This window comes from Calonectris borealis, chromosome W (assembly GCF_964195595.1).
Source record: "Calonectris borealis chromosome W, bCalBor7.hap1.2, whole genome shotgun sequence".
Taxonomy (NCBI): Eukaryota; Metazoa; Chordata; class Aves; order Procellariiformes; family Procellariidae; genus Calonectris; species Calonectris borealis.
Window position 1 is genome coordinate 5,246,295 of NC_134351.1, and position 22,375 is coordinate 5,268,669.

A 22,375-nucleotide genomic window follows, 5' to 3' on the forward strand; every position below is an offset into this window, starting at 1 on the left:
TTTTAGATTACCTGTAGATGGCTGTATTGGAAGACGTTTTTTCCAGAGTGCAGCTCATATTAACTTACTGAATGAAATGAAGCAGCGCTTAATAGAGGTAGCAGACTTCCACCACGCTGCCAGTAAAGCACTAAGAGTGGAGAGTCCCGTGGAGGGCAGTGACAGATCACCAGAGAAGGCAAGCTGCTCATCAGATTACCTGACTTCACCAGAACTGCATAAGGAACTTGTCAGGTAAAAAAAGCCTGCCCAGTTCGATCTTATTCAGTGCAACCACCTGAGCAACGACTAGAGCATGGTCTTAGCTGTGGGAGACGTGAAGCAATGTGACCCTTGGCTAGATGTACTGCAGGCACTTGTTATATCTGGTGGTGAAATCTGTTCCTCTGTTGATAGAATATTTTTTGTTTGAGGGGGAGCTGATTTTACTACTAAAAATAAAAACATTGTCAATAGAGTTGTCCTTAGGAGAGAGCTTTGCTTTTTCATTAATGGCATCCCCATACTGGTAAAATATTTGTGGTTTAGACATACCTGCTACTGGTACGTATATCACTAGCTATAAATGTGAAGTGCTACTTTGTGCGTATACATCTGTTTGTCACAGACTAGGGCCCAAACTTAAGTCTGAATAAGATTACTTCTTCAGGGAATTTACTGGATATTTCAACACATGATTTAATTAGTGCAGTTTACCCAGTTATCGTGCTAAAGTTGAGCTGTGAAAAGTGTGTTCTGCCCCAGCTGGAAAGTGATATGTCTCCTTAAGCAAAACGTTAGCACAAGACGGTCTCCTTGTGTTGGAGTAGGCTAAGGAGATGTGCATGTTCACTCACTGCAACCCGGTTGATGAACGCTCGTTTTTGGAAGGAGTGGTAACTTCGAAGAGCCACGTATCTCATGCACACTGAACCTGTAGCTATGCTGTTCAGAAGTCCGTGGTTCTGTTACACAGAGACTTTTGGTTTGAGAAGTCTGCCTTAAGAAATATTTGCAGTATTACACGATCTGGATTTTCCTAGAAACTGTAGTTGAAAGGATTATTTGGGGAGAGTCCCTTGTTCAGGGGGTTTGGGCATACAGGATCTGAGCTTCTTTTAAGTGCATCCCCTCCAGTAATCAATAGGTACTGTACAAACAAGCAAGGGAAATCATAAATCCTCCTCGGTCATATGTGAAAAATAATCCAGAGATGCTCACTGGGTGGAACTTGATTAATATTTTGTCAGCCTTTCATCTCAAAGGAGTTCCACACTGCAACATAAAACCAGACTGCTCTACAGCCAAGTAAATCTTATGCTCAGGAAGTTTAATGACCACCTAGACAGGAGGGAAGATATTGGTTGAGTTCATAAGGGCTGACTCTTAGAACTTGACTACTTCCATTTTTTCACCAATGACACTGATACAGAAAACAGGAGTTTGCTAGTGATATTTAATACCACAGTGCAAAGATTTAATGGTATTCTAGTTCTCCCTTGTATTTAATCAGGAAAGCTTGGATGATGCAATTATAAAAAAGGTACCCCTCAGTAGAGTGATGTCAGTTGAAGAAAGAAGTATATTTATGTTAAAGCACAGTGTTAGCAGAGGAGGAAATGGGAATAAACTAGCCATGAATTTGAGTCTGACAAGAAATTAAAAAATGTAACTCAGGTGTGAGCGTTTAGAGCAGACACTCTACAGAAGTCCTGGGGTGAGAAGCCAAACTTGCTCAGATGTACTCTCTTTTTTTTTTTTTCCTTCATTGGTCTTTTGAATGGGGTTGTCAATATGATTCCCTGACGTAAAAGACACTTCCAGTCCTGGGTCATGTTTGCTAATTTGCATAAATGTTTTCCTTTTCAAAATTTGTCCTGTTACTCTTGGTTATTGCCCTTCATGTTTCTCTAAATAACTTCTTTCCACTGCTGGTCTTTGAACTGACACTTAGTACACTAGTCACAAAGCATCTGAAACACCTACGTTTTGAGACATGTCACCTTGTAGCATGATTTGTTGCCTTAACTCTAAAGCCTGTGTAATACATGCTCTGCGTACAATTAAAGTTCACATTGATTTATTGTTTTCCTTTTTTGATTTCTCTTCTCAGGCTTTGTAATGTTTTTGTTTTGTGGTTGGAAGAAGAGAGTTTCCAGAAAGGAGACACATACATTCCTTCTTTACCGAAGCAATATGATGCACATAGACTTGCTAAAGTCATGCAGAATCAACAGGTGAAGTGCCAATGACGCTGGCAATCTGGGATCCTGTGCTATCCCAAACCATCTTCCTTTATATTTGAGCGAGGACTCATGAGCAGATTTCTTGCATATCTTAAGGAGAACACAGTCCTTATTCTGTACTGTTCTGTAATTCTTTTTATGTTCTAAGATAATTTTAGAGAATTATTGAAGTTGGATCTTTAAATGACAAAAGACCAGAAGCCTAAATCTGCTTATGTTGATAGTCTGTAATACGTCAGGGTCAGATATAAGTTAGCGAGTGGGAAGCATATATTATTCTGTCCAGTAAGTCTAAAGAGTTAGTACAATTAAAAAACCTGTAAGAGGGGAGATTTTGGACGGGCATTTTCTCATGCCCGCTTTGTTTTTACTCCTCCAGTGTATGTGACTACTAGAAACGCAGCCTGCTTTAACCTGATTGCAGTTAATCACACCACGATGTTTTAGCCTGTTTTGGTTTCCTCTGTGTTCCTTTTGTAGGAACGGAGTTTTAAGAATCTGTACCCTTTCTGTCTTATTTGTTAGAAATTATGCTGTGTGTGCTTGTCAGATTTCTTCTCTAAGTGTCACGAATGCTTTTCAGTGGCTTATATGTGATAAAAATTCTGCAGCTTTTTTCTTCAGTATAGAATTTTTTTTTTTCCTAGTAATAATTTTCCTGTGACTTAAAACTGCAGGGTCTAGTTTTACGTACTTATTTTAGTTCCCCAGCGACTGGGATGGATGCACGATATATGGTACTGACCAAAATGGGAATGATAACTTAATTCTTTTGTGCTTTAGGATTTGTGGATGGAGTATGTCAATGTTGAACTCGTACACCATGAGTTTCAGGAAGCTCTAAACCTTTGGCTGCCGGTTCAGCTTGAATCACATACAACCTGTGTTTCTGCAGGGCAAAGAGATTTCACCAACCCTTTATCAGGTAAGAGATAATAATATTGTTAATGAAACTGGGCCAGAAAGAATATTAGTATGTTGAAGCCCTGGTTTCTTTAGGAACATAATAAAGTCTGTGAATAAAGATATTAATACAGTTTGTTTTCTATGAGTACAGTATTTTGCATGAAGTTTTCATGGTGTTCTCACCAAGATGCCCATGTAGGAGCTAACATCCATGTTTTTGGTTTAAAGTTTGCCGCATCACAGAACAGCAGGTCATATTATGCCTAGAGCTTCATGGGTGAGCTTCCCAAAGATTCCTCCACACGGAGCATACTCCAGACAGGTGGAATTTTCCCAAAGTTTAGATAGAGACGACTGCAAGCAAAGGCAAAAACCACTGTAACTGAAAACAGAAAGATTGTTTCTGTTTTTAGTTTTTTTTTGTTGTTGTTCCCAATGCCTTTCCTTGCTGTTTCCCTGGAATTTTGATGTGGTGAAAGGGTTGTTCTAGCACAGAAGGGGATAATAGTCATGGTAGGTATATTAAGGATATGATGAGATGGGATCTTTTTGGGGCTGATTAAAAAAGCGGAGGGAGGGAATAGAAGGAAACTGGAATAGTTTCATAGGTGAATTGGCACTGTTTGGGCAAAGGAACTGAATGGAAATCATCAGGAGGAGAGAGCTGACCCGGAGAGAGGCAGTGCTTTGTGAAGGAATTGGAGCTGACAAGACTAGTGACGAGGATGAATTGTAGGGAAAGGAAGATGAATTTGGCTTAGCAGACTGGGTCTGGGAGCCTCTGTCAGACGAGGGGAATAAATGGGGTGTTAAGAGGAAAATTGGAAAGGTAGAAGGTAGGAGTGTCTGGGGAAAACAAGGAAAGCAATGGAGCCTTGGGTCCTAATGTTTGTGTGATGGAGCTGGTCATGAAAATTAGCTGTGTGAAATAAACTTTGTCAACAACACCAGGAAGATTAGTTAAATTTTTTTTTTTTTTAAAAAAAAAAGGGAGGAATCCTGAGAAATATGTCTGCTGGTAAAAATATTTCATGCAAAAAAATGTTTTTGTTCAGTTTCTGCTAAACTCTTCTTATTGACAAAACTTGCTTCTGCTTTCTTTTCTAGCCAAAGAGAGGATAATGAATAATTTGAAGAAGTTTGATACTCCCAAGCCCCTTCTTCCGCTCCAGACGATGAAAGCTCCTGTGCCGGTTATTTCCTCTGCCAGTCTAGTAAGTCAGAAAGAAGCAATTCAGCTCATGCGCATGGACCTTAACGTCTTGCAGCGACATGCCAAGTAAGACATAGCTGTTGTCCTTCTGCCTGACTAGCGTGTCTAGCGGTGTCTTCAGGTGCCCTTTACAGCAGCCTCATTTGTGGTGTTGGCACAAGACTATCAGTACTTGACTTCTGCTTCTTGTCTCAGTTTTTTTTTTCTTTTTTTTTTCTTGGCTATCATGTTATGATTCCACTCCTTCAACTAAGATAAGAGTACACAAGTCTTATCTAATGACTGAGATTACATCAGTTGACATCTAACTTCTACTATTTCTTTTCTCATTTGTCATACTTCGTAAAATAAAGCCTATTTGTTGACAATAATTTAGTTAACCCTTTTGCACTAATGTAGTAGCTGCAGTGTGAACCCCGAAGAGAGAAATCTGATTTCTGGGACTATTGGCTTCTGTGTGAAAGAGAAGATACTTTGTTTTTAATATTCCTACTAAGAGAATCCAGCTGAAGTATTTTCAAACACAGCTGATGAGTCTATAGCTGTTCTTGCCCAATGTAGTCATTTAATATCAATATTATTATTAAAAAAAAACCAAAACCCAAACAAAAGAAAACCCCAAAACTCACTAAGCCCAAGAGAGGATGTGTCTAAACAATTCCAGCAGCAATTTTAGGTGGGCTTTTTTTTTGTTGACTGAATCATCCCACAGTCTGGCTTTTTTTGTCTGGTGGAAAATTGCATTTCCTACAGAGGGGGATCTATTTAATTTCCTTCCAGGTTGTCATATAGAATGATTAAAAAGAACTCATGCAGACTTGAGTAGGTTTGTTCTTTTGAACCTATTTCTTTATTACTTTGAAGTGCTATTACTTTGAAGTTTTAAGTCAATTTCATTTAATAACCTTTTATGTTTTCTAGGAAAGTGTCATGAGTCTTTGTACAGCACATTACACTGAAGGCTCATCTCTTGCTTATAAATTCGTAGCATTACTGTTTTCAGTAAAGATTTTGGTAACTTTATTATTAATAAATACTTTTCAGAACTGCGGCTCTCTGGGAATCTCAGCATGTTGCTCTCAATAGTGAGATATTGGACACAGTACCTAAGCTCTACGTCAATCGGGAAGAGCAGATCACCCTCCATTTGGAGTGCCGGGGAACTTCAAATAAAGGCTGCCAGGGAGCAGCTCTTCTAACAATCCAGGTTAGAGACGTGGCATCACTTCTGTTTTGGGGCTGTGGATAAAGAAAGTGAAATGACTGGTTACAGGAATGGTAGCAGTTGACCAAATAAGTCCGTACACACATAATAGTTACCTGAAATACCTAGTATGTAATGCTCAAAAGGAGATGCAGATCAACAGCTGAAGAATTAAGTTGTTGAATAAAATTTGTTTTGTTCATAGCGTCCATTCTAAACTGCTTCCCGATTTGTGAATGTAGGAAATATGCTTACTGATAGGAATAGAAGCATGAAAATGTTTATAGAAATATTCCCATGTTGTTTGGTGTATGAATTTCTTGATCCTCTCTAAGTTTCAGTCCCTGTGGATTTACAGTCTTAGATAAAAGACATGAATTACATTAGCGTGTGATAATTAAATAGGAACATGACAAGAATGTGTGCTTGGGCACGATGTACTAAATCTGATCGAAACTCTCAGGGGAAAACCATCTATATTCAGAGTTCTCTTATTGGGCTCTGCTTCATTTTTACAAATAGGTGCAACATCAAAGAATTTTAGCAAGAGATATTATTCTGAAATGAATATGTGTCTTTTTGTCATTTAGTTTGAAGGGAAACATAAAAATGAAGCAGTGAGCCAGCAGCTTCATGCTTTGCGTAAAGAAGTGAGACAACTGCAGGCAGAAGCTACGAAGCCACCTTCTCTGGGTGTTGTGGAAGCAGCAGTACATGTGGAAAATTTTATAACGTAGGTTGTTCAGACACTATTTTAGGTAGTGATGTTTTATATTTCTTTTTCTGTATATTAGAGTTAAAATGTGGAACTTGTTTGTGTGTTTTTCGTAATGCTTATCAGCTTGGGTCAACAACAGAGCTGGAATCCTGAGACCTGTATGTTTGTGACACAGACCTCTAAAGGAATAACTGTGTATTATCAGAAGAGCTAACTGCTGGTCATTCAGCCTCCTCAGGGCACACAGTATTGTTTCCCACTTCAAATTATTGTACTGTGTATTAGAATAGCCCTTCTAACCCTGCAAAAGCACGCTCAGTGATGATAGGGATGCTATCTTAAACTTCAGGAAATGGCAAACTTGTACCACAGCTGTTTCAGCCATAAGCTAAACTATATGTTTTTTAATAGATCTCTGTGTAGGTTTTTCCCTCTAATACTCAGGACATAACTCTTTAATAGAGAGTTATGAGTTGAAGTAGCTTTTCAATATGTGAAACAAAATCGTGCAGTGGAAGAGGACTATATAATATCACTTTTTTGGGGGGAGGGTGAATAAATGGACTAGTCCAAGGCCGCCTTCCTCTTGAAGGCCTTTTAGAGCTCATCCCAGAGGTCCAGTTTTGCAACATCATTCTTCTCAGTCTTTTAGATTTCTGCTCGGATTCTTTTCGTGTAGTTGGCTTCCTACAGATTGTACTCACTAAAAATATTTGGTTACTATTTCTACACGTTCATTCTTGATCATTAATCTGAAAAATTCTGTGAATGAGCTAGTTCTTGGGATTTACATCTGTGGAATTGCATGTTCTTCATGTTTTAAAGTGAAGATGGGTGTTTGAGCTCAATAAAACATTTATTTGGCAATACACAAGAAAAGATTCATTCTGTTTTAATTCTTTTATTGCTGAGCCTGTTAAGTAAAATGAGGTAAATTTTCTTGCAGTACAAATGTAGTTGAGAATGGCCTAAGAACATGACGAACCTGTGATTTGAGGGAGAAATAATCTATTGGAACTATGCTGTGAAAAATCTTTTGATGATCACTTTCTGACTGATTATGGAGCGTTTCTAAGCTTTGGAGGTACCCATTTCAGGCAGCAAAATTACTTGAGCTAAACCTGGGACTGTTCAGCCTGGATATGAGAAGGCTCTGGAGGTTCTCATCAATGTATAGAAATACCTGAAGAGAGGGTGCAAAGAAGATGGAGCCAGGCTCTTTTCAGGGGTGCCCAGTGATAGGACAAGAGGCAGTGGGCACAAACTGAGACACAAGAGGTTCCCTCTGAACATCAGGACACATCTTTTTTACTGTGAGGGTGACACAGGCTGTCCAGAGAGGTTTTGGAGTCTGCATTCTTGGACATGGACAAAAGCTGTCTGGACACAGTCCTGGAGAACTAGCTGTAGGTGGCCCTGGTTGAGTAGGGGGGTTGGTCCAGATGTCTTCCAGAGGTCCCTCCCAACCTCAATGCTGTGACTCTGTGAAACCATGCTTGATTATCATGTAAGCCAGAAATACCCATCTCAAGGCTATATATTGGCCAGAAAACTTTCTTTATTATCACAGGTTATTTTCCATAGGTAAATTTAATCTGCCTTTTCTTTTTCTTTTTTTTCTTTCCTCAGGGCCTTAATAAATATCTACAAGGTGCAGCCTATGCCTGCAATTAAGAAAGTCGGAATTAGTTTGTTTTTTACGTTAGTGGAATATGTGTGCGATGAAACTCAACGCAATCCTCCCACAAGACAGTTCTTCACGTCCTGCATCGAGATTCTAGGCCAAGTGAGTTGATTCTCTGATTTTTGGATGCCTAATGCTTATCCCAATTGCCTGCTGATGTTGGGGGTCTAAAACATTCAGAAGCCTGAAAATTAACTTCTAAGTTTCTATCCCATTTTCCTTTCAACTAATTGTATGATATGCACAGTCTTTAGGAGAGTTCAAGCTTGCATATAAGCAAAATAAAAACTGTTGCTCTGAGATGCCTGCTTAGTGCTAATAAATGCTCGCCGTGTTAGTTAAATGCTAAGGTAGGCTGTATTTTTGGGCAGGTAACTAAAGTTTGGGTACTTCCAGTGCATAAAAGAGTGTTTTGGCATATATTTTGCTGTTACAGATAATTTTCTAGCTGACATATATCTTGTCAACCTCTGTGTTTAGACACCTCTCTTCTACAGCCTTGCAATAAATATTCTTTGTGTAGAGTTAGCCAGAAGTTTGCTGGTAGAGCACATAAGTGCTTGTTGTTTTTGGTAATATTTGCCGTGGGGAACACATTATGTGGGTACTCTAAGAAAAAGCATTAGCCTCTGCTTTGGGTCCAGGCATTTATTTTCATCTCTTAAATGCAATTTGTTTCCACGTGCAGCTGTCCTTAAGCACCTCTAACAGCTGAGGTGCTGAAGAGCTCTCTGTGGGCATAGTTCTGTTTAAACTTTTCCTAAGGTCAGGAGGGCTGCTGAAATCTGGATTCATTTTCTTTTGTTAACCCATCAGAAAAAATTGGATTTCTAGGTATTTTTATGCAATGTGTGTGTAGTTACAAGTGCAGTTCTTAAGTGTGCTAGGGAAACATGTTTATTTTACATTGTATTTTGTGGAACAGCAGTATTTAGTTGACCTCATACAGTGTGTCATTTTTGAGAAAACTTTCTTTTTTTAAAAGGACCAAAAATTGTGCTTGTCTTGACAAAAAGATCTAAGTTTGTGGATTTTTTTTCCCAATAGATTTATACGAGGCTTTTTTTCTCATCATTCCCAATTCCCTCAGGTGTTCGTCAGTGGGACCAAGTCAGAGTGCAAGCGTCTCCTCCAGACGATCCTGCAGAATCGAAGGCTCTGTACTCTCCTTTCTCCTTACTTCACTCCTGTTGCCTCTCCTAACGAATTTGTGACCTTATACGAAAAAGTCGTGGCCTTTCTGAGTGAGGATAACAGTGATGTTGTCTTCATGCTGCTGACAAAGGTAAAGTACTCGTGAATACTGCATCTGGTTTGTGGGTTGCTTTTGTGGGTGTTCTTTCCCTAAAGAACGTGACTTTAGGCTGAGGAGGAAAGAGGTGCAAATCTGGTACTTCAAAAACAACATTGACGGGTTCTATAGATCTGTGTTGCTCATCCTGAATGGTATGTGTTGTATTTAAGCTCAAGAGGGGCTGGAGGCGAAAGCAAATAGGAAGCTTAAGCTACCCTTTCCTAGCCCAGATAGTATCAGTATGTGCCTCCTAGGGCTTACTCTTCAGTGCACTCTTACTCTTGAAATTAAAGCAGGCTCTCCGTGGCTTCTTCTGCCTGATATCTCTGCAGAGACATTCATCAAAGTAGCCGCTGAATCCCAGATATCTTAAAAATAAAAACAAAACAAAAAAAAAATTCGGAACAGTGTCTGAATCTTCCGTCTCTGTTTGGCACCCATGTCCTTCCTGCCTATCTTAAAACATAGAGTTAGGTAGGAGCAAGTGATTTGCACATCTCTTGTTTCAGGGCTGCATGATACTCTCTGCGTGTATTGTCAGTGGAGCAATTACTATTATACTTAGGCTTTGATATCGCTCTGATTCTCTTCGTTAGTTACACAGAGGCAGGTTTGACAGCTGTGAAGAGCAGACGATCTGTTTTGGGCATGGCTCTGAGCTGTCCTTAGTGGCAGAGGTCGTCATTGTCCCTGCTGACCTAGGTCTGAACAGGTGGCCTAAAGGCTACAAAAGCTTTGCACTTCCACCTGAAAATGTATGGATTATGGAGATTAGCCCATCTAATGCTTGTAAGTGTTTGTTTGGCAGTGGTGCTGAAGCGTGGAAATTCATACACATCTTTATGAATCAGAGAACCCCTTCCAAGGGTTGTTTCATAAATTCAGGGACTTCTGCAATATGCTAAAACATAACCTTTGGAGAGTGTTACCTTGGTTTTGAGTTAGGCCTAATGAGGTGCAAATTCATTAGTTTTTTCTTAAACATATAAAAACTTCAGGATTTTTTTTTCCCCTGACAATTTCTCCCTCCTCCTAAAGGTGTTGCGGTTGTTAAAGCTTCTACTTACAAATGCTTCCTGTCCTCTGTTCTAGTTTGACCTTAATCAATGGTTAAGCGTTGCTAAGCCACCTCTGTCTGAACGTACCAAGCTTCTGGACTCTATTCACTTGGCTCTCAATGCATGTGGCCTTGAACCTGAAGAAGATATTTTTTCGATGCCATTTAATATCTTCTGCAAGCATTGGACTAACCTTCTCCAGTATCAGTTCCCTGATCACTATAGCGATTTCCTAAGATTGTTCGTGCAAAGTAAGTATCTGAATCAATGCATGCTAAGCCTTCCGTACGGAATTCTTCTGGCTTAAAAATATGAACTGCAGGCAGTAGAGTTAAATAGCAACAAATACGGGATGATTTAAACTTTCTTAAGTTTCTATATGTACTTTTATGTGCATGCTATGTGATATGTTTTTATTAGACATATTTTAGCTCTACTGGAAAGAAATACTCTTTTGCAGATCAAAGTATATGCATCAGTGACAACCGATTTTCAGCCCATATTACAGGAGAAGGATGGAGGAGAGGTTTCTATTAATGGAAGCACTTATTAATTATAATTATGCCACAGTCTGTAATGCAGCATCCTTGTTCTTGAGCACCCTTCAATGTCAAACTGAGAACTGGAGTTACGGAGACCTGGGACTGATACTGAAATCTGCCGAAAATGTCCTGGTTGACATTAGATGCTACCTGTAATCCGCTGTGCCTCCACAGTGAGAACAAAAGTACTTCCTTTCTGTCAAACCATATGTGCTGAGGCAGCAGCTGTCTCTTAGTATGTGTTTGTAGCCAGGGATGTACTAAGTGCCTGGGAAACTCTCTCAGAAGAGAGCATGTGGATGCCAAGAGGAATGTTAAATTGCTTATGTTTGGCAATTAGAGATACCTCTCACCCTTAAACTTGGGGCTTTTAAACTCATGCCTTACCTAATTTTCTTTAGTAGTAGGGAGCTCTCATTTTAACCTTTTCTGACTCGTATTGAGAAAAGGACTAATATCCTTCTCCTGACTTTCACAAATGCATTCCCTTCCCTTTCTCCTAAGGCTCATCAGAGCAGCTTCTAAGCCCTGACTGTTGGAAGGCATCGCTTAAAGCTTTGGGATGTGGTTCACCAGTGACTGAACAGGGAAGCTTCAAGAAAAGTGATTCTACTGAAAGTCCTGTATTGCGGGATGCTGCAAAAATTCTCCTCTCTGCAGAACAGGTGGGTGCCTCTTTGGTTGATGTATTATGTTTTTCAGCTGAAACAGATGCCCACCAGTGACAAATAACACTGCTGTGCAGTCTTTCTGTAGCTGATTAATAGTTCCCTTCTTTTTACAGGTTAGAGAGACAATAGAATGGCTTTCCACATCTTTCTGCAAACTCCGACTGGCTTCGACGGACTTCAGGACTTTTGGCCTGTTTTCAAAATGGAGTCCTTATGTAGCGGAAGTGAATAAATTTCTGGAGTATCTTATTAAACGACTTATTGACACCGAAGTTGCCAATTTAGCCCAGGAGCCTGTTGGCAGTAACAGAATTCTAGCAGGTAGTGTGTCTTAAAAGCAAATTACTTAAGAGCAGGCACTCAGTTTCTCTAATTTCCTCTGTTAAAGACATTTTAAATATACAGTAAAATCTTCTTATTCTGCATTTGTACAATCATGAGAACATTAAAATACAGACAGGAAATGTTGATGCTACTTCATGGCCATGTGGGACTTTTATGCTTTATCTTCATGCTTGTTGGAGGAAGCTTGTTTATATTTGAGCTTGCTTTAAAATTATTTTTGAAGAGATCATACTTTCTGCAAAGCAAAATACAGTCTTTTGCACTGAGCAGAGGTTTGGGAATGAAGGACTACTGAATTTCATCATCGTGTGATTTTGATTTGGAGAAAATCGCCAAAACCTTTTATTTTAGTATATGCAGGTTTAAAGTGTGAATCATCATTACCCCCACAATCTCAGATGTGTTAAAGTGATATTAATAAAACATCTAAGCAATGCAAAATGCTTATGATTGTTGTTAAAACAATCATATTGTTAACCAGAGTTACTAATAAGCATACTGTATTTTAAATTTTCATTTGACCAGGAGGAACTGATTAAATGTTGGAATAAGCAAAGGACATTGTATTCAAGTTTGGAAAGGTGTAATATGTTCACTGTTGCTAATTTGAGGGGAAAAAAAGCAACTTCTATGTTTTATTTCCTTCTTCTAGCATTGCAGTCGTTGTATTCAGTCATTGCTGGACTCTTTAAACCATGGATACTGGTCTTGGATAAGGAAGATGCAAGGTATATAGTGCATTTTAAAATTAAATGAGTTTTTGCTCAAGTGAGGACTTTAACCCTATAAGAATGGCTTTCGTTGTTATCTGATTTTTTTCTAATTCATGACTGCATTATGACCTTCCCTTAAATAGCTGGGACTTGTGTCATATCCTTAACAATTACGGAACTAATTCATGAGTTTCTTAAGTCAAATTTTCCAAGACTTGGATTGAGTAATTGTTTTAGATACAAGAAATATAACCAAGCTCTTGTCAGGAAGCAGAGATGAGAAAAATATGAATTGCACTTAGTTCTGGAAACACTCAAATTTGGATTTTAGATTCCTTTTTTTTTTTTTAGCTTCTGTAATACCGATAACTCCTTAGTTTAAAACGAAACAAAAAAGCCAAGCAAATACAACCCCAAATGCCAGTGGTACGTAAAGAAACTGTGGACTGAATCAGTCCTGTGATGATCTACTGTCTTGTGTACCTCTGTCTTCACACAGAGAGTTATTTGTAATGTTACACACTTAAATTTGACTTTCTTCCAAAGCCAAAAGCTTTCTGAGCTGTGAGCGCATCTCCAACATTTAATTAGAAGGTTGACTGCAGGTGGTACATGCTGTCACTCAAATTCCTGTGTTTCGGTATTTAATTCAATTATGAAATGCCAAACAAGTAATCTCTGCTTACTCAATGGTATCGTGGATCTTCAGTGTGACGTTAAAATCTGTACCTCTTTTAAGGAAGAAACAGGCAGTTCTAAAGAGTTGAGTTTGAATGAAAGGACTGCTGATACCTTCTATACTGATGTACTATGTACTACCTACTATATTGACTTACTATGCTTTGGAATATTTAAATTGTTTGAGTGTTTGTGATCTGTTTATGGTCTAGTAACTCAGCATTGAAATTTGTGTTGCTTCACTTCTTTTAAGTAACCAGCCCTGCTACCCTTGGTTAGAGAGCGACACTCCTGTAGCATCCACCGTGGTCTGTTTGTTTACAGATTGCATCAAGCTTTTGCACGAGAGCTTTAAAGGTGGGTAAAGTCCACGCAGTTTTAATGTAGTGGCACTTTCTGTTCTGTCAGACCAGAAATGATTTTTGATTGAGATGTGGAATGTGAGGGGATTTTTTTTTTGTTATGAACTTTTAGCCAAGATGATCACTGCGGTGGTGCCAGAAGCATTTCTTTATTTCATCCTTAAAAGACAGCTTTTTTTCCTTGCCAAGGGTAGATAACGTGATTGATAAATGCGTATCTGTCAGATTACAAAGTTAACGTGAAGGAAAGCAAAACAAAATGAGCTGTCATGAGAATTGCATGACTTCATTCCAGGTCTCTATATTGTCCCCGTACAACATACACAGTAGCATGCCACGATGACCAATACATTTGTTTCAACAGCTAGTCTTGCGGGTAGTTTAATCTCCAGGACTGATCATTTTGAGCTCCTATTTAGCATTGCTTATTGTGCCTAATGTGTAGTTAGATAGAGGAATGGAAAAGAATTAATTTCACAAATACCTCTTAACAACCTTTAGGGTTGAACTAGATTCAAACTTATCTTGTAGAAATAAATAAATAAAAATAGCATATCATTGCGTGTTTTGTAATATTCCAGATTCATAGAATCTTTTTTAAAAACAAAAACAAAACAAAAAAACCCTGCATAAAAACAGTGAAGTTCTACATGGAAGGAATATTTTATAAGCTTCAGATTATTGTCTAGCAGCTCCTCAAAAGATTAAGGAAGGGCATGAAATCATAAGCTTCCCCACTTGTTGATTTGGAGAAAAAAAATCTAAAAGCTTAAAAATGTGCTGCTTTTTTTTTTTTCCCTTTTGATGCATGTATTTTGGTGTAACTTGCATTTATGGTTTTTCTTCTTCAAAATTGGATTTTCTTCTGTAATCAAGCCTTCCCTGAATTTTTTCTGTTGTTAATTCAACTGTTTCCTTTGAATCTAGATAAGCTGTTGCCAAGCCACCATGGGGCTCTCTGGTTACATCTAATGCATTACTGTGAATGTTGCACAGCCCCCAAAATGCCTGAGTTTATTCTCTATACTTTCCATAATGAGTTCAGAAGGCTTCCATGGAAGGAAATGCATCCAGACCAGATGCTTATGGAAGAGTTCTTTAAAGTGAGTACGTGGCATCTGCTGAATTAAGTCCATAATCAGTGTTGCCCTTGAAAATAGCTGGGGAGCTGGAGACAGTTCTTTTAGCAAGTAAGCTTTTAAAGTTTGTTGTAGCATTCCCAGCTGCTCATTTTGTGATTGAAGATTTTTGCGGAGGAGTGCTATTGAGTCTTATACAAAGTTGTGGGGAGTTGTAAAGCTGGCAGTCTCTGTAATCTGTCATTGCGCTGTCTGAATGTCTCATTTATTAAATATATCATGGAATCACAGAATGGTTTGGGTTGGAAGGGACCTTTAAAGGTCATCGAGTCCAACCCCCTGCAATGATGAGCAGGGACATCTTCAACTAGATCAGGTTGGTCAGAGTCCCGTCCAGCCTGACATATTTAGTGTGTGTTTGGTTAATGTTAATGTATCTTACTATTGCCATGTTGTTCTCACTTGCAAGTTGTCTGAGACAAGGTAAAGCTGCAGATAGATGTGGAAATGCTCCAGGATTTACTGCTTGTCTGTTTGGGATGGATTCTTCATGCAGTTCTAAATAGGTTCAGAGTTTCTTATTTTCTCTTAGAGTGAAGAGAAATAGTTGCAGTAATGCAGCTAGGAGTTTATAAGAAATTATTTCTTTCTGGTTTGCAGCAGCTTGATATTCTGTACTGGTTGTTTGAGAGGCCCAGAAACTTACATGTGCAACTCTTCTGGTGGGGGGCAAAATGATGGAGAAGCAGTGTCTGTCTACTCCTCTGCTGACCTAAAATGCCGCTGTGGATTTATGGTTGGCTAAGGAGTTGAAAAGTATGAATGTATTTATATCTTACATTGTTTTATGTGCCTGCCTTTTTTTCCTTTCTCCTTCCTAGATTGAAAGAGGCAGCCCCAAGAGTTGTTTCTTATTCTTGGGTTATGTTTTATGTGAAATCAACTGGGTCAGTGTCCTCTCTGATGCCTGGAATCCCAACCCTCATCCTCAGACTCACAACATGATTGTCTGTTTGCTGTACATGATGGTCCTGTTGGCAAAGGAGGAACAACTTATAGGCAAAGAGGTAATTTTTGAAAAGGTTTATACCTGTCTGTCTTAGAAGAAGAATAATCCTTTGCTAGCAAGGACAGAGGCTATGATGACTTTCTGACTTGCAGAATGATTATCTCGGAAGTGCCTAGGTAAAATACCCCAAATAGTGTTCTAGAGATGGCCAAGACTAAATCCTTATGCGAGGCATTTTGCGTAACTTCTGTGAGAAAAGAAGAGCTGCTGTTTGTTTTAAGAAGCTTCTGTAGGTGCTGTGATTCAGTAGTCTTGTAAAGAGTAGGCAAATAAATACAGTTTCCTGGAGTTACAAAATGACTCTTTGGGTTTTGGAAAGAACAAATATATGTGTTAGTTTCATTAGTGTTTTAAAAAAAATATTGTTATATAAAACTACTGTGCAGTTGTTTTCATAGTGAAGTATGGGATGCTGCGTAGTGTATCTTTCTTGTCTCTTAGGCCAGCCCTTGATTAAGATGTCTGTTTCCTTTTCTTTTTCCTGATTTTGGAGGACCTTAGTTATAAGCAGATGCAAAGCAGAGGTCACGCTTCAAGTTGGTGGTGTTAAGCACAACTCAGCAATGGGATTAGTCCCTGTGAGGTTAGGAGCAGCACTTGATTCGAGTGTAGTTTTTTTTCCGTAGCTGTCTAAAAGGAAAATATTTATTTGTCTGCTTGAACATGTTTCCTCAGGAGTTATAAATCTCAGAACTGCTTTTGCAAACATTTATTTCTTACCCCCTAAATCCATATGATGTGATGACAAGTCACAATGATGGAACAACATCTTGAAGACCTTATCTTTAAGAAGCTTGTCACTGTCTGCTTCTGATGAGTTACTGGGGACAGATTACCTCATCTGTTGAGTCTTAGGTTGAGTTTTCTTGTTATTTTGCTCTGAAGGGGGATTTCATCATCTCTGATTTCTCAGCACTTTTCCCATTTATGGTTGCATTCCAGTAAGTCTGATTCCAAACTCTGCTTTTGCCAAGAGCTCTGTGTGGGTAAATCTAGCACAGTCTGATTCAGTCCATTGCTTCTGGAGGACCCTTCCAGAGGGGCTGGGTAATTTTCAAGAAGTCCCATTTCACATCTGCCAGCTTTCTCCCACTTGCAGCGTCCTCCGTTTTCCATGTCCTCTGAGGCGTTACGAGGTGCTGTGTCAAGATGTCACCAGCAGCCTTTGATCAACACTGTATTCCAGTTTAGGAAAATTACCGGAGTTCACGTGCTTTGACCTGAATGTATTTGCTTATCGGAAGCTTCTCAAGCTTCAAAAGATACCTGTTTGTACATTGTATGAGTCGGCCTCAGGAATTCCCTCCTAGCCTCCAGCAACGTGTTAAACTGACACGCTGTCACTCGTTTTTTACCTCCCAGAACGCTTCTGTGACACCTTGACCCTAAATCTCAAACTTTCTCAGCCCAATGTTCCAGTGCATGCGCAACTTGAAGTACTTGATGTACCGGTGTCACGTTCTTGTTGATGTAGTCTAATTTGGGTTAGTTCTGGATCCTTAAATTCTATAGGTTGTGTTGGCCATCGACACAATTCCGGTATTTGTTCATTCTATAAGGTGTAGGAATTTGGTGCTTCTCAGTGTCCAGGGGGTGCCCTTTTGTATTGCAGATGTGTACGAACCCATGAGAGAAGGATGGCGGTAGCTGAGGCTAGGCTCTGCGCTGCGTGTAGGCAGAGAGACTTTTCCATCTGCATGCTTGCGCTGCCTGTGCGGGTTGTGGACACGGTAGGCTGCTGTAATGTTCAGGATGGTGTTTATGAGAATAAGCACTTGAGGAGTCCCCCAGGTTAGTAGATGATTCACTGAATGGAAAATTGAGGGACCTGGCTTCTGTCCCTGGTTCTACTGTGAACTTAGGTGAATTCTTTTTTTTTTTTCCTAATTTTTAATGCCTTTTTTAAACCTCTACTGAAGTGACTTTACCTTGTAGGGTCTCTATTTCTTTCTAGCTGTCTTTACATGGTTACATGTCAAATTTTAACGTCTCTCACTGACTTGTGCTTGGTTAGAGCTGCTGCAGCAGTCTGAGTGCTGTAATGTGAATGCTAGAGATGACATACATGTGTTGGCTTGCTGCTTGAATGAGGAGTTGCTTTTCAGCCAGACTCCCAGTGGTCATCTATTTCTGTGGGGTTTCTGCTCCATCTACTTCAAATCTTGGAGCCTGGGCTTCCTTCCAATATTGAGTACTGTGAATATTAATTTAAAACAGTAAAGCAGGTGGAGCTTAGACTGATGTCTTTAAATCTTCAGGAATCGCCCCTCATAAATCTTCTTGGACAGACCAGTTCCCTTCCTTGGCAGCTTGTGGGCATTTCATCTTACCAGAGCATCATCAGCTACTGCAACAGTCACTACCCTCCTTCTGTTATCCTTGCTAAGGATGCTGCAGCTGAACTGATAGTGAAGCTTCTGAAAATCTCAGCAGGCTTTGGTGCATCTTCAGATAGTCACATCCACCTTGTAAGTTGAACTGGTTTTGCAGTGTCTCTGAGCTGTTCTTGTCATTTGCAATGTTCTGCTTTTGTATATTATGGAGTGTGGAAAGAGTTCTAGGCATGATTTTTTCTTTTCTAATTGACTTTAATTTTGATTACCAGGATGCAACACTGAAGTGCCGAGCATACATTCGCCAGGTGGTTCAATTTCTCAGCACCTTAGAACAAAGCGGAAAGATTACTCTTGCAGTTTTGGAACAAGAAATGTCCAAGTTGCTAGATGATGTAGTCATCTTTAATCCTCCAGGTTTGTAAAACTGATCAATACACAGGAGCTGAGGGATTCTTTTCTTTGCTGTCCAGTTTTTAAATTTTTAAAATTTTATTTGGCATTTGCATCTTTTTTAAAAGGAAGGATGACACAAATACACTCTCTTGGTCCTGAAGGATCAGGTTCTAAGAAGGGATACTAAACTGTTGTGCAATTGGGAAAACCGACTATATTGAAGTGGGGGAATTATATTGATGTACACTAGTAGTATGGTGTGTCCACACCCACAGCGTTTATATTGATTTCAGTTTTAGTACTAGGATCATCCTGAGCTTCCTCTATCAAACTAAAACTTCAGGTGAAATCAGTCGTCTCACGGTACTACACGAAATACTTGTCAGGATTCGTGACTCTTCCTGTCCATGACCCGCACAGATGTGCTAGCAAAGTGAACAGAAAGTCTCTGAAAATCTGTGAGAGTGATAAGTACTTGCATTGCTACTTGGCCAATCTCTGTAGGACAGCCCCATCGTCAGCAAAACTCTGTGTGACTTGAAGAGAAGTGAGGGGTTGCCTGTTGCTGCTGACACTCCTCGTAGCTGAGAAACTTTGGAGGAGACGGGAGCTCCAGTATAAGAGGAGCAGCTCTGTTTCATGAATCCCTGAGCACACTTACATGTGTTAAATGGCTGAAAGAGAGAATGCTCCGTGTTGCTCAGCCAGGCTGTGGAGTGCAGGAGGATCACTGGTGCGGAGCGGCAGGAAAGCGGTGGTGTGTATCAGATTTAGCTTCTCTGTGAGGTTTGGAGGGGGCTGGCAGAGGTTTTTGGAAGAGCCTCTGGGGCAGCACCTTCTGTTGACGGCAGCTGGAGAGGAGAAGGCTGGACTTCTCGCACGGGCACTGCGCCAGGACTGGTCCCAGCAGATCTGGTGGGCCTTGGTGTCAGGTGTCTGGTGATGGTCCTGCTTGGTGGTCCGCAGCCTGTGAAGTGGGACTTGGCTGTAAAACTAGTTGCGATCTTAGGTAAGTCAGTTAACCTCCTGGCATCATCTTTCTCGGTTGGTTTGTGATAAGAGATGTTTGCCTTACGGGAGAGCTGTGCCATGACAGATGACTTTTGGGGCTTTTTTTTTCTTTTTTTCTTCCTTAGTAGGTAGATACAGACAGAGTAGCTTAGTTTGGAAGGGACCTCTGGAGGCCTGTAGTCCAGCGCCGCCTCAAACCAGGGCTAGCTTCAAAATTAAAACAGGGTGCTCAGGGCCTTCTCTGGTGAGCGTCCAAATATCTGCAAGTGTGGAGGTCTCAGCCTCTTTTGATGATGTTTTTCCAGTGATTAATCCCTCTTTGTGCACAACTTTTTTTTCATAACCAGTTGAAATTTTTCCTTCCACAAGAAGCCTGATGTTGCTTGAAAATTTTCTTTTATAACAATGGTGGCTTTTTTTCATCAATATGTGCAAAGGTCTACTCTGTAGTTAGACTTTTAAGAGCCAAGCGCAGGAAACTTTTGCTTCGAGAGTGCTGTTACAGGTGGCCCATGAAAACATGTTCAGGCAATGCCAAGAGATGGTTTCAAAAAAATATTCTGGGGCTGAACACTGGGAATTAGCAGAAAATCTTGAATCCTGGAAATGCATGAGGGGACTGCAACATTTCAGGACTCATCTCGGTCATATTTCAAATTGAATCATCTAAAATCTTGGTTGTTTCACTCTAAGCTGTGTTTTAAACTATGCTTTAATACCCTAGTTTTCTTGGAGACTCTAAATGTGCTTTATCATTCAATTTATTTGCACTGTAGTCATGGTAAAAGACCCTAGGTGAAAGATGGGCTCCAATGTACTCTGTTCTACAGTCTTATCAGCTGTCTCTGTTTAATGAATAATGAGCTGTCATCAAGGGAAGATACTGCGAGGAACGGGTGTCTTATTGCGGTTTCATAAGTACAGACAAGGAATTGAGGTGTGCGATGAGCAAGAGGCTTTTCTCAGTATCTGCAGAAAGGGTTCAGTGGTGAGTTGAATTTGGGTTCTAGTGTATGACGTGATTGTCCCAAAATGGTTCTCTTATTTCTGACTTTCAGATATGGACCTGCAAACACGTCATATGGCCCTCAGCAGTCTCTTTACAGAAACGCTGATGATGATGAACAATTCCAGCGTTACAACAGCTGAGTCGCTACGGGGGAGCTTACGAAAGTGGATCGATGGCAAAGTGCACGGGTTGCTAGCGATGCCCCTTCTCACAGCAGCGTGTCAGAGCCTGGCCTCTGTGCGACACATGGCAGAGACGACAGAAGCCTGTATCGCTGCTTACTTCAATGAAGGTTGGAGCCTCTCTGCTGCTGCTGCTTGTCTCAAAGACTTTGATCAGTCTTGGATGCCCATTAAGTAAAAATCATCTGGAATCCTTATAGCTTCACGCTGCCCAGTGCTGGAACTGGGTTTTAATCTGGTTTCTGTAATCAGAGCTCCTTTCTTTGTGTCTGATGGCTCCCAACTGTCACACATATATGTGCTGTAGTAACTAGATGTAAAAAAGTTAGGCCATTGTGGTTTGGGTTTTTCAACTGCTCTAACTGTGTATTTTCTTAAAAACTATACCTGTCTCTGTGAAAACAGATTTGCTCTGTGTAATGGTTGCCATTTTTCCAGCTAAAGGGGAGGACTTTGTTTAAAAAAAAAAAAAAAGGAAAAAAAAAATCATCCCAAGAGGACAAAACAGGTATTTGTCCCCTCCTCTAGTGTTCTGTAGGCTAATTTAAGAAAAAAATACTCTCGATTGATGAAACTCTGAAATTCTGTGGTGTGGGGTTTTTTTTTTCCTTTCTGTTTACATAATCCTTGTGGAACTACATTTGGATTTCTTCCACATTCTGTGTGATCAGATTTTAGTACACCTGAAGGGAAGATTAAAAATTCCATTGCTAAAATTTTCAAATTTAATCCTGACTGAATGCTGGGAAAATATCTCGCCTTGACCTCAAGGAGGTGCCCTATGATAGTGGAGTTTTTCTTTCCTCTCCGTCAGAGTTGCATGACAAACTGATTGCCTGGAGAACAGCTAAACCAGCCCAAATTCTGTAACTTACAGAAACACAGTGAAGTAGTTCTAGTTCTTAGGTTTTACTAAGTGCTGCTTTCTCACACGCTCTTTGTTCTGTCCTTTTGGGTTTTTTTTATAGATTGTCCTCACCACCAGGATTTAGGCTGGGGCCCTATACTCGCTTCCCTCCAAGTTCCTGAGCTAACCATGGAAGAATTCCTGCAGGAGTGTCTGTCTTTAGGAAGCTACTTGACGCTGTATGTCTACCTGCTGCAATGCCTAAACACTGACCAAACTCTTACCAATGAAATGAAGATCCTGCTAACCATCAGGAAATGGCTGGAGCAAGTGTACCCAAGGTACCAAACTCGAGGCTTCTGAATACGCCTTGACTTTTAAATAAGGCTATAGTTGTATAGCCAGTATAATTAGGTGGCCAGGTTAATTAGGTTGATTTCATCAGGCTGCTGGATGAAATGGCCAGTCCTTCTGGCCATATCCACTATTACGGAGTCTGCCCAACCCCAGTGCCAACACTGATAGTTGTTGTGGTTAAACAGAGGGAATTTTATCTACTTGAACACTTCTGGTGCAGTTTTGGTCAGTTTTCAGTCAGAGAAGCTTGATTGCAATGGCAGCCTGGATTTGTGCTCAGTTAAAATGACTTTAAGCAAACCCTAAATCACTGTGGGTTCCACTTTCCAGAATGTCCGCTAGGTGGGATGAGTTATGTGCTGAATATTCAGTTTGACGTTCCTGAGAGACCTGGTGTTCAAAGCTCCTCAGTGGTGACTGTCAGCAGCTCTGAACCAAACCTGAACCCAGTGGATCTGGTGGGGTGCCCAGCGTTAGCG

At 40.1% G+C, this 22,375-nt stretch overlaps 1 protein-coding gene across 1 annotated transcript in view; it reads left to right on the plus strand.

Annotated features, from left to right (window-relative positions):
• The window catches only part of LOC142074833 (ectopic P granules protein 5 homolog), a 56,947-nt gene that overhangs the window by 30,139 nt on the left and 4,433 nt on the right, over positions 1 to 22,375 (plus strand). The window contains exons 23-41 of the mRNA XM_075135728.1: positions 7 to 234; positions 2,093 to 2,216; positions 3,009 to 3,150; positions 4,239 to 4,410; positions 5,389 to 5,551; positions 6,139 to 6,281; positions 7,896 to 8,052; positions 9,041 to 9,235; positions 10,337 to 10,553; positions 11,349 to 11,509; positions 11,629 to 11,836; positions 12,513 to 12,588; positions 13,505 to 13,608; positions 14,541 to 14,716; positions 15,574 to 15,759; positions 18,020 to 18,229; positions 18,367 to 18,511; positions 20,560 to 20,802; positions 21,661 to 21,880. Coding sequence (XP_074991829.1) covers positions 7 to 234; positions 2,093 to 2,216; positions 3,009 to 3,150; positions 4,239 to 4,410; positions 5,389 to 5,551; positions 6,139 to 6,281; positions 7,896 to 8,052; positions 9,041 to 9,235; positions 10,337 to 10,553; positions 11,349 to 11,509; positions 11,629 to 11,836; positions 12,513 to 12,588; positions 13,505 to 13,608; positions 14,541 to 14,716; positions 15,574 to 15,759; positions 18,020 to 18,229; positions 18,367 to 18,511; positions 20,560 to 20,802; positions 21,661 to 21,880 — 3,270 coding nt within the window. The remainder of the gene's footprint in view (positions 1 to 6; positions 235 to 2,092; positions 2,217 to 3,008; positions 3,151 to 4,238; positions 4,411 to 5,388; positions 5,552 to 6,138; positions 6,282 to 7,895; positions 8,053 to 9,040; positions 9,236 to 10,336; positions 10,554 to 11,348; positions 11,510 to 11,628; positions 11,837 to 12,512; positions 12,589 to 13,504; positions 13,609 to 14,540; positions 14,717 to 15,573; positions 15,760 to 18,019; positions 18,230 to 18,366; positions 18,512 to 20,559; positions 20,803 to 21,660; positions 21,881 to 22,375) is intronic.